Source organism: Rana temporaria, chromosome 3, assembly GCF_905171775.1.
Source record: "Rana temporaria chromosome 3, aRanTem1.1, whole genome shotgun sequence".
NCBI lineage: Eukaryota > Metazoa > Chordata > Amphibia > Anura > Ranidae > Rana > Rana temporaria.
Window position 1 is genome coordinate 165,066,549 of NC_053491.1, and position 12,314 is coordinate 165,078,862.

Sequence of the window (12,314 nt, forward strand, 5' to 3'; positions counted from 1 at the left end):
TTATTTGAAAGTTTTATTCTACCATTTTCTCACCCTCTATTCTTGTTCCCATGCAGACTGTGTACAATTGCTGCTGATGTCAGGAGCTCACGTAGATGCTACTGTTTCAAATGGCTTTACAGCCTTATGTGCAGCAGCTGCTCAGGGACATGCAAAGTAAGAGACCTAATATTCAGACTTATTTTACAACCTTATTGCAGATTTTTTTTCAGTGGCCCACAAGAGTTTAAGACAGGGCTAGATATTGGGTTATGCTGAAATTTGGGACAGCCTCTTAACACTGCATTTGTCTAGACAGGTACAGTAGAAGTCAGATTCCACTAACTGTGATGTTGGTGACAGCTCCTACATAAACATCATTATAAATGTGTATAGAAAACCATAGGGGTAATATAACGGATCTGAAAAAAAAAGATTACAGAGACACAAGCTATTTATGGATGGACTAACTAATTTATTTTCTACTATAACTAAGCTAAATTAAGTTAACTATACTTTACTATAACCATATAGAAAATAAATATAAATAAGTACCACATCATTGTTCATGTGGTCCCTGACAAGGGACTTAGCCAACTGTGTTTCAGACACACCCAACCAATCAGCAACTCAAAATTAAACTCAGTCTTTAGCTGAAATCATGTGCTTTAAAGGTAACTCCACTTCTGTTGATTGAAAAAACGATTTCCTCTCAATAATCAGTGTACACTGCACAGATTTTATCTTTGTAGCAGATTCCTACACGTTTTTGCTCTGAAGAAATCGCTGTTTGTTTGACCACGTTCTTTGGATACTGATTCTGAATGGGAAAGATTGGTTTAGTATAATTAGCTGGTGTTCTGGTGAGAAAATATGCACTGTCTCCATCATTTTATAACAAATGAACCCTTAGGGGGCATCTTACCAACATTTTATTTCTATTGCATAAATGGAAAAATCAGTGAGCCAATGACACAAGTAAGAAAACATATTTTGGGAGGAGTTCTGTACACCATGCCTTTAAAGACCTTGCTTTGTGCATTGATCCAAATCACTTGGTGGAGGGGAGATTATGATGTGGGGTTGTTTTTCAGGGGTTGGGACTGGCCCCTTAGTTCCAGTGAAGGGAGCTCTTAAGGCATCAGCAAACCAAGACATTTTGGACTTTTTTCTTGCTCTCAACTATGTGGGAACAGTTTGGGGATGGCCCCTTCCTGTTCCATCATGACTGTGCACCAGTGCACAAAGCAAAGTCCATAAAGACATGGATGAGCGAGTTTGGGGTGAAGGAACTTGACTGACCTGAAGAGAGTCCTGACCTCAACCTCATAGAACACTTTTGGGATTAATTATAGCTGAGACTGCAAGCCAGTCTCGTCCACATCAGTGACTTACCTCACAAATGCGCTTCTGGAAGAATGGTCAAACATTCTCATAGACCCACTCCTAAACCTTGTGGGCAGCCTTCACAAAATTGAAGCTGGTATAGCTGCAAAGGGTGGGCCAACTCAATATTGAACCCTGCAGACTAATGCCGCGTACACACCATCACTTTATGTGATGAAAAAAAATGGCGTTTTTAAAAACGTCACTTTAATTGACTGTGTGTGGGGGAAAACGTCGTTTTATGTCTTGTAAAAAACGACCAAAAAAAATTGAAGCATGCTTCAATTTATGTGTCGTTTTTCAAAAGTGCACTTTTTACTTCACAGAAATTGACCGTGTGTAGCAAAAAACGTAGTTTTCTAAGACGTTTTTTCATCCACGCATGCCCAGAAGCTACTTATGAAGCAAGCTTCAATGGTAAAACGTGGTGGAACGTAACCTCACTTTGCAAGATCATTGTGAGAAAACGATGGTGTGTAGGCAACTTCGTCTTTGAAAAGTGAAGTTTCAAAAACGTCATTTTTTACTTCACAGAAAGTGTCGTTTTTTTTCATCACATAAAGTGATGGTGTGTACGGGGCATAAGACTGGGATTCCATTAAAGTTCATGTGCGTGTAAATACTTTTAATAACATAGTGTATAATCTCCCATGGGTTACTGTACCTCTAAAATACTTTGAACTGTTGTGTTGAGCAAGCCTGGTAATATTGTTTGTGGAACCATACCAGACCCCCTTAATTTGTAACACATTACTGAAAGTAAAATCATAGGAAAAATAATAAAACAAAAATGTTCAGTACATCTTCGCAATACATGCACATTTACTTGTCTTGCTATGAATATTTTATGCCCATACATGCCAATCCAGCTCAGAAAACTGGAACATGAAAATTACACAATGCATAGAATTCCATATGCCCATAATCCTTGTTAGGTGGAGTATTTTTCTCAAATATAACATTAGGGTTTTCTACATTTGAGGTAATGTGAAAATCAGTCAGATGGGCTTACCTTTCAACCCCTTTTAATGATTTTCACTGAATTTATACTACTACAAATAACAAGCTGTATTGGCATCCTGATAACCATGTACTTGATGTGGACCGTACAAATGGTTAATGTTAACTTTTTTGCCCCCAGATGTGCAGAAATGTTGCTTGCTTACAATGCTGACATTAATTATGCTGATGGAGGAAAATCCCCTTTATACCTGGCTTGTACAAATAGACATTTTGATTTAGTTAAACTCTTGCTGGACTCTGGAGCTGATCGAAGTACTGTAACCAATGTGAGTATACCTTAAGCTAATTACAAATGAAAAGGGCTCCCTACTGCAGATGCTTTTGTTGTGCTTATAGGTCTGCATAATAAATGTACAAAGAGGTTATATTGTTTGACTGTCCAGGGCTAAAGCTGACCATAAACTAGTAGATTTTACAACAAATATTTGTAAAAACATTTGTACAAATATAAATAGAAAAATTCTCAGTGCATTTGATGAATGTTGTGACACTAAATGATATCCTTATTTTTCGAAAATAATCCATATACATCCACTACTCAATGGCCCTGTAATCTGTTTTTCATGAAACTGTTTCTCATGCCTCGTACACACTATCGTTTTTCCCCGTCGGGAAAACTGCCATGAAAGCTTTTGGCTGGGAAAACCTGCCGTGTGTGTGCTTCATCGCAGTTTTCCCCACGAGAAAACTGGCGCCGTTTGAATGGAACTTCCCCTTTATAGTCCAGTCGTATGTGTTGTACGTCACCGCGCTTTGGACGGGCGGTATTTAGCCTGAACGTGTGTAAACAAGGCCGGCTTGAGAGGAATCCTGTCGGGAAAAACTTTGCTTTTTTTCCTGCTGAGAAAAACAGTTGTGTGTACGAGGCATTACTGTGTTTCTCTGCCTCCTTTGTAATGTCTTCATGTCCTCCACAAGCTCCTGAGCCTCTCCTTTTATACCCTTAAGTTTGTTCGAAATGAACAGTACATGTTAGTTGCAGTTCTGTGCACACTATACATCCCGCAGTCCCTAGCCCATCTCGAGAGTGAAAAGGTGAGGGTGACTATGCTCCTACTTATAGTGGGACCATGTAGAGCAAGTGTAGCTACCCTCCAACAGGAAGTTGGACCAAAGCAGAGAAAAAAAAAAAAACAATTTGGAGACTTAGAGGAGGCTCAGAGCAAGATACTTTTCTGATGTAAGAGTGAATATATTATACTGTATATATTTTTAACCAGAGTTTAGTGTCACTTTAACATATACATTTGAAATTAATGGACTTGCCTAAACACAATCACATAAACTTTAAAAAATGTGTCCATTTAAGAAAAAAATTCCATTCTACTTTCTAAAATTTGCACGGCACTACAGTCAAAAATGAAGGTTGGAATTGTGCCCACTAATGATAGGAAAATCCAATGAACATTCCTGAAACAAAACATTTCAAAGAAATGTTACCAGTGTGTCGCCAGCTTTAGTCTTGTTTTACAGTAGTGAAAGCATTTACGGTAGATATTTAGGATTTGATATTTGCGTTATTCTAATCATTATGTTGATAAATGTAAACGATTGGAAATTAGATAAAGGACCAATGTATCTTTTTTAAGCTGCAGAGTTGTGCATGCTTTTCTCCTGTACTTCAATTGCTTACTTTGATTTCATTGCACATGGTGGGCTTCCCACAGTGTGCATTAGAATCTGCAGAAAATTGAATAGAGCCTGCCTCTTTTTCGGGCTGGAGGACATCCAGCATCATCAAGCTGTTTCCTCCCTTTCCAGACTGCCACTGGCTGCCACTTTCATTCCTAGGATTTCAATCATGGAGGTTCAGCATCACATTTGGATGCTACTAATGCCTCATACACACGATCGGGATTTCCGAAAAGAAAATTGAGATCCTGCTCTCAATCTTTTCTTGGCCGGAATTCTGACAGAAAACGCGCGATGGAGCATACGCACGGTCAGAATTCACGACAAAAAGCTCACATCGCACTTTTCTCTTCGGAAATTGTGATCGTGTGTACAAGGCATAAGGGTCTGCATGCAAATGCTGCCTTTCTAGGAACACCCCATTTTCCAGATAAACATCCACACAGCAAAGCATTTTGATATTTACATATTTTCTCCAACAGGCAGTCCATTGCTTGCAATATGACTGATGGGTTTTGAGAGAGGTACTGAGGCAGAGCTTCATGATGTTTTTAGAAAGCTATGTACAGCAAACTGTCAGCCCCTCACACCAGCCATGATCTGCCTGCATTGCAAAGAAAATCACAAAGATTTACCTAAAGTAATTCTAAAGCCTAAACTTTTTGCCATTGGTGTCCCATTGCTTCACTTCCTGTCCTGTATACTGGAATCAGATGATATCTTTCCAATGTTAGGGGTTTCCCTCCTTAGATAGTTGTCATGGGTACAGGTTTCCCCTTTACAATATTTCCTCCATATTTCTATTCTGGTAGCAACTTAAAATATTGGATTTACCCTGACTGTCATTCCTGGTGTCAGGACAAGGAGATCTCCTTAACAGGGACTTAACAGCAGGGGGAGCAATAAAATCCAAACAGTGATTCTAATTTCTCCCCACTTTATCCCAATCGAAGAAAACACGTTTTGCCTTTAGTTACACTTTAAGCATTTCATTACCATGTTGATGGGGGGCAGGGGGCGGGTGCAAAAAATCAAGCACTGGAAACTTCAGCTTTAAACTAAATATTCATAAAATTAAGTGGACTTTCTCTAAGAGGGAAGAGGGTATATTTAACACATAACATTGGTTTCTGTTAAAAGCCAGAGAAGCCACCCTCTTCCACACTGGAGTCTGGTGCAATCCACCATCCAGCATGCTCTGAGAGGACATCCCTGGGAGACCTAGTGTCCATGAGCCTGTCTTTTTTTTGGGGGGGGGGGGGGGGTAGCAACTTTGTCTAACTTAGTAGAGTGTTGCCTGGGAGAGGGAACTCTCACCAAACCTAATTGAGATAAATATACTCATAAGCACTTCTAGGGATTGTTACACATGTGGGCTATAATAAAATACAAGTCTACGTGACTCCAACTGGAATTATGAGAGTAAATAAATGAATATGCTTTACATACCTTTTTTTTTAAAGGGACAGGCTAAGCTAGTATTGGCAGTGGTAAGCCATGCACAAGACAGGGATACCCAGGAACAGTGCAAGCAGGTTTGTCCTGCTTTTTTATTCAACAAGGAAGCAAACAAACACACTTTCAATTTAGTAGGACTTTGTACAGCAGGTCCATAGCTTAAACAAACAATACATCTGCTCATCCGATGCACACGCTAACATCAGGTTGGTTCTGACTTACAGGAGGCCCCCAATCATGGGTTCCTCAAAACAAACAGGCAGTATTCATAACCTTTCTTAGGGTTCTGTCAGCAGTTGGCCTTTTCACTGTACAGCAGGCTCTCACAGCAGGGAGAGGAAGCGAGAAAAAGCCCTGAGGAGGCAAGCTTGCATATATAAAAGCCTGTGGACTGCTGAAACTATTAAAGAGGTCTGTTGCTTCAGTGTTGCTACTGCAGTGCAAGCATGTGTGTGCTTAATGACAGGTACAATAGGCAAGGAAGAGGAGCACCAATTCTTGCTCCTCTTGTACCTGTCATTTGGCACAAACATGCTTGTACTGCAGTAGCAAAATTGAAACAACACAGCTCAGAAGCAACTTGCAGCTGGCAATAAAGAGTTTTATGTAATTTTGGAGGATTTATGCTGTCTCCTAGCTGGCTTCCCCACAGATTTTTTTTAACCACTTGTTGCTCTCCTATTTGCAGTTGAGTTATTTGTTGTTATTAAAGAGATCTTGCTACCAGGTAAAATGATGATCTATGAATGGATTCCCACCCAAAGTTCTATAAAACCTCTGTGTTTCAGGACCCAGAGAAGGATTTATTAAGATTCATAGAAAACCAAAACGTTTTCTATATATCAGTTATAAACCTTGGAGCCCTCACCATGTGTATGCGAGAAACTTTGTTGACACATACACACTGTCCTAGTCGAATAAATGCAGTTTAGAGGTTTTACCTAAGAGTACCAAATATATCTCATCTGATGGTGGGCTGGTCCTAAATGCTGCAGAAAATATCACCCTGTAATCCTGTATTGCCATTCTCTACAGCATTTTCTTGTGAGCCTAGGGCTGCTTGAAGATGTGCCCCATGGTATGGGTCCTGGTGCACTAAGCTCACAGAAATGTATGTGTTTCATATACATTCTTTGCTCCTTAGAGGAAGGTACTTTTGATACCAATAAAGTTCTAATTAATTTTATAAATATTGATTTGGAACTAAAAGAATGGATGTGGGTATGTTGGGAATATGAGATACAGTAGCTAGTGGGATAGACATAAAGTTTGCAAATGGATGAACTCTAGTTCGCACATCAAGTCATTCACTTTGTTCTGTAATGTGTGAACCAATAATATTCAGACTGAGAGAACTGAAATACATTCAAATTGCATGTGAAAGTTTGTTTGATGAAATAGAGACATATTGAATTTTGCGTGCACAACTTAGTACCAGTTCCTCATTGTTGCTATTAATGTCTGTAAATTTGAAGTTGTCCTATGTGATATATTAAGTGCTTTATGTTTTAAAAGAATGGCTGGACACCAGTTCATGCTGCTGCAGATTCTGGAAACAGCGACTGTCTGAAACTCCTTATGTATTATGCAAGTCACTTTGATACCAGTGAGGAGATTGATCTAAAGAACAATGACAGCTGTAACCTCAGACCTGTTATTTCTGCAACTCTTCTCAATAGTACAGACAGTGAGGGATGGACGGCCGCTCATATAGCTGCATCAAGAGGATTCAAGGTAGTTTTTAAAGATCTTCTGCATTAACTCCTGGATAACAGGAACTATTTGGAAGATGTTACATTTACAGATTCTGATAAGGATTGATCACTTTTTTTTCTTTTGTTTAAATAACAAGCATTAAGTCAGTTTGCTTTACGTGTTTATGTATAGATATGTGTCTGATGCCACGTACACATGACCGTTTTTCATGACGAGAAAACTGCCATTTTTTAGATTGGTCATGTGTATGCTCCATAGCAGTTTTCTCGATGAAAAAAATTAGAACCTGCTCTATTTTTTCTCATAGTTTTTCTCATCGTTCTTTTTCTCATCGCGAAAACCGCTCGTGTGTATGCTTTTCCGAGGGGAAAAAAAACGTGCATGCTCCGAATCAAGAATGAGACGGGACCCCTCGTTCTGGTAAAACTAGCGTTCGTAATGGAGATAGCACATTCATCACGCTGTAACGGACTGAAAAGCACGAAGACTGAAAAGCGTGAAGCGTCTCTCACCAAACTTTTACTAACACGAGGATCAGCATAAGCAGCCCAAAGGGTGGCGCCATTTGAATGAAACTTCCCCTTTATAGTGCCGTCGTACGTGTTGTCGTCACCGCTCTTTGCTCAAGCGTTTATTTTCATGAACGTGTGTATACAAGGCAGGCTTGAGAGGAATCATGACAAATCACGTTGAGAAAAACGTTGTTTCTTTGCATGACAGGAAAAACGGTTGTGTGTACGCGGCATCAGGGATGATTACAGATGAGGTGATTTGACTACCTTGTTTTAATACATAAATGGTACATAGTGTAGACTCTTAACTTTAGGGTAACCACAAACAGCACTCTGTGTCTGTGGCTCCACCCTTGGCGTTAGCCCTTATTTATGGGTGTTCCAATGGGGGGCTACAGCACATCACTGAAACTACCTCTCCCTCATCCCTCATTCTGCAACTTTGCCATCTAATTTTCCTTTTTTTTGTCTCTTCTGCTCTACCCCTTTGCCTTGTGCCCCATGGGAAAGACTGAGGCCAGATCTACCTGCTAGCTGCCAGTTATTCTAATGAGAGAGTATGGCATAGTAGCTGGTGCCATCATTTCCTGTGCGCCTGTCCCTCGGGCCTCATTATAGACTAGTCTCCTTATTGGCAGTGTGGTCAGACAGTGATGGGTTAAGAGGGCTCACTTTCAACCATGCAAGTTTAACAACCACTGCATAGGCCTGAATGGGATCAAGTGCTATATGCCCCCCCCCCTTCCGGGAGATTGAACAAGTGAACACTGTAATGTCATTGTGGTTACACGATACATGATATTCTTTACCAGCAAGCATTACAAACATTAGTTTAAAAAGACACAATAGAGCTGTAAGGCCTCGTACACACGAGGGGACATGTCCGTTTTCTTTGGACATGTCCGCTCGGAGTTTTCGGTCTGATGGTTGTACACACCATCAAACCGAAATCCCTGCGGACAGGATACACGGTGACGTGGCCGTGCCGTCGCCGCGGCGACGTGCACGACCCTGGAAGGTCAATGCTTCCATGCATGCGTCAAATTACTTGTCCGATCAGAATCACTGTCCGATCCGCCGGAAAATTGTCCGGTCGGCCGTACACACGACCGAACATGTTTGCTGAAACTGGTCCGCGGACCAGTTTCAGCAGACATGTTCGGTCGTGTGTAGGGCCGACCGGACCGGATTCCCAGCCGAGCGGACAGGTTTCCAGCGAACGAATGTTTCTTAGCATGCTAAGAAACATGTCCGCTGGAAGCCTGTCCGTCGGACATGTTCGGTCGTCTGTACGACTCACTGGACATGTCCGCTCGGCCGAAAGCCCTCGCATGCGTCGAAGTGATTCGACGCATGCGTGGAAGCATTGACCTTCCATCGTCGCGGCGATGGCGCGGCCACGTCACCGCGTATCCTGTCCGCGGGGATTTCAGTTTGATGGTGTGTACAACCATCAGACCGAAATCTCCGAGCGGACATGTCCGATGAAAACGGTCCGCGGACAGTTTTCATCGGACATGTCCCGTCGTGTGTACAAGGCCTTAAAGTAAAGTATTTATTTTTTTCACATTTTTGTCAATTTGTCAATGGACAATAAAACAAAAAAACTGAGGCTTTATTAAACAGTGTTGAAAATAATTTCCTTAAAAACTGTGCAATATAAAATAAGGTAAGGAAACTACAATATATCCAGTCAGTAAATAATTCCTGGTTATCTAGGCATCTCAGACCCCCAGTAATTTAATGTTTAAAGGACTCAATATACATGAATAATTAGTGAAGCCATCACTTTTCTGCAATCTCAGAGGACCATGGCTAGCTGTGCTTGACAGGTGTTGATGCTGCTGCACCCGGTCCTCTTATTGATCGCAGTTCTGTGAGGGTATATCTTCCCAATGTTTGAATCATAAGTGGCGGTTGCACATATGTACAATACGTGCCCTAAAGGTCTGCTAAATGTCAGGAACAATTATTTGTACATTTTTCAAGATGGTAGATGGGTGGATTTGTATTGTTGTCTTATGCCTGATCAGAAAGCAGCAAAGTTATTGTATGAGCAAGTTAACAAAAACATGTACTTGGTTCACACGTAATTACTATAATAATGACTTCCTGTGTGCTGGTATCCAGGGTAAAGTTTCCTTTGTTCTCACTGATGACATCTCTATAGTTTTCTCTCAGTAGGGAAGTTAAACTAAGTCTCCTCTGTGGTAATGGCTAATACCTCCAAAGTGCAGTGATCTATTCTTAAAGTCTTTTCATGCTTTTGTTAAATGCAGATGGGTTGTCCTCAGTAATAATGGGCCATATGAAGTGTTTGTGTATCTCTCATTTGTATTTGCATGTAAAAGATGGCAAGCAGAGTACCACTAATCTTAAAACCGTACCGAAAGTATCGGCATGGAAGCTTTTCATTGTTGCTGCTGTTTACTCTGCTTTCTATACTGTCACTGATCTATTGTTGTTTATGGTAGATTAGACATATACTGTATGTTTTCCCATAAGATGTATATTTAGATATAGGTGTTTTGCTCTAGCAACAGGTAAAGTTGGTAATTTCTTGAGAAAATTGTGGGTTGTGAAACATCTGAGGCTCCATACTCTGCAAAACTGCTTTAGGAGGACCCACTACATTGTTCTCTCTAATGTAACGTGTAGCAGCAGCAGTCCTCTTATATTATTATCTCCATTTGCGGTCATAACCTGACTTCATATGGTCTGATGGTTGGAAGTGCTCTTTATCTCCATAGAGAAGCCCTACATTTTAAATGATTTCTGATTGAATGCCATGCTTGCATGGCCATGTGCAGGCATCATGAAACTAATAATAAAATGGGCGGTTAGGGATCTCACTGGATCTCTGGGGCTCATTGTCGTCTTTGCCATGATGAATCTAATGACCAAGATATAATATACTTCTAGTCTAAAATATCTAAACCCGAGAACAAGAATACAATATATTACTACATATTTGTTATTACAGGTGGTTGCTACATTAGTTATTTTTTTGTATGCCAAGTACATTTTTTTGCAAGTACAGAAAATTACCTGCTGATCATGAAAGAAATGTATTGTCCTGTAACTGCTGTGCACAAAACAGAAATCTCAAACAATGCTATTAGCCTTCCCATTTTTCTTCTCTGGACTGCAGAATACCTCTATCGTTTATTATGGAAACAAGTGTATGATGAGGCATTTTAAGTCCAAACCAGGAGAGCAGAATGAATGACAATGTTCAACATTGCTCTTTCACAGATACACAAATGGCATTTAGGTGCCATCCCATTGAGTTCTATTGGACCATGTATTTTCTTAAAGAGCATCAAAGTCGCAGCAAGCAAGATGTTGTGATGCAATATCATGAAAACTCACGGTCTAATTGAAGTCAATGGGATTGCGCCTAAAACTGTGTGTAAAACGCACATAGAATTGCGCTGTGCCCCAACCGCAGTTCACTGGTGTGAACCTGGCCTTACAAGTAGGATCGGGTGAAAACAAAGGAAAAAAAATGAAAATGGAAACAATACAATCTGCACATCTAAGGATTGAAAAGATGCAATTTAGTACATTTTTGTTTTTGATTTTTGACTCCCTAGCATGACCTGAATGTTGCAGTTGTTGCTCTAATCTGCCTTGTTTATTCTGTCTATGTATGGTCACACTGTATTTTAAGGAAACAAAACTTTGATCATATAATGTTTATTGACTTCTAAATGCAGGCTGTACCCTTTACATCATTTGTTAACATGTGCTCTGGCATTGCTGGTAATAAATGCCTTTAGTTATGTAGAAAAAAGTCATAAGAATTAACATAATGTCAGTCTGGGTCACTGGTGGGAGAGATTTTTCATAAATTAAGAAAATGGTAATTGGAAGCTGTAGTAATTGCTTTGGGTGCTCCATTGATTTCAATGGAAAGGGCATCAGAGAGAAATGCATAGGTGTGAATCCAGTCTTAAGATATGTTATTTATTAATTGGGCTTGCAAGTTTATGAATAACAGAGGGGTTTTGCTTTCTGACCAACATCAGTATCCTAGAGCAGCTAGTTAGTGCTGCTACATTTGCACAGTCCTAAAACATACAGTAATTCCCCATCTGTTTTGCTGAATTTCATTCAGTTTTTTTATGCTTCAAAGCATCGTTATTCTTTTTCTTCCAAAGCAAAGAGCAGCAGAATGTTAAATCACAAGGTCATTTTCACTTTGTCTAATATCTAGCATCCCTCTAACACTACCAAAACAAATAAAAAATAAATAAAAAATCTGTGACTGTAGATTTACAAATAAAATTACTCTGGCAGTTTACCGATCTGACTTTACCAAGCTTGAATCCTGTAAACTGCTTATTGTATTTTTTTATTACATTTTCTATTAAATTGAAAAACATCATAGCCAGGTGTATAGGTTGGCATCCCCATTGCAAGAGGGTTGTAAGTACGCAGCCATATGCAAGGTAAGGCCCAGAAAATAGACTCATCACTAAAACACCTTCTGATATGTGGGGCTAATTGAGAGGCTCAAGAGGCAGAACGGGCTGAGGCAAGGCTCAGCTTTTACTAGAATAGTGTAGATTTGTACTAATTAAACTGCCTGTATTTCTGGATCTT

At 40.1% G+C, this 12,314-nt stretch overlaps 1 protein-coding gene across 2 annotated transcripts in view; it reads left to right on the top strand.

Annotated features, from left to right (window-relative positions):
• CTTNBP2 (cortactin binding protein 2) overlaps positions 1 to 12,314 on the top strand; it is a 124,522-nt gene that overhangs the window by 74,038 nt on the left and 38,170 nt on the right. Inside the window, exons 6-8 of one of the 2 annotated variants that reach the window (XM_040343758.1) lie at positions 57 to 156; positions 2,507 to 2,654; positions 6,994 to 7,212. In XM_040343758.1, the coding sequence (XP_040199692.1) occupies positions 57 to 156; positions 2,507 to 2,654; positions 6,994 to 7,212 (467 nt within the window). The remainder of the gene's footprint in view (positions 1 to 56; positions 157 to 2,506; positions 2,655 to 6,993; positions 7,213 to 12,314) is intronic. The other variant, XM_040343759.1, reaches the window with a different exon arrangement.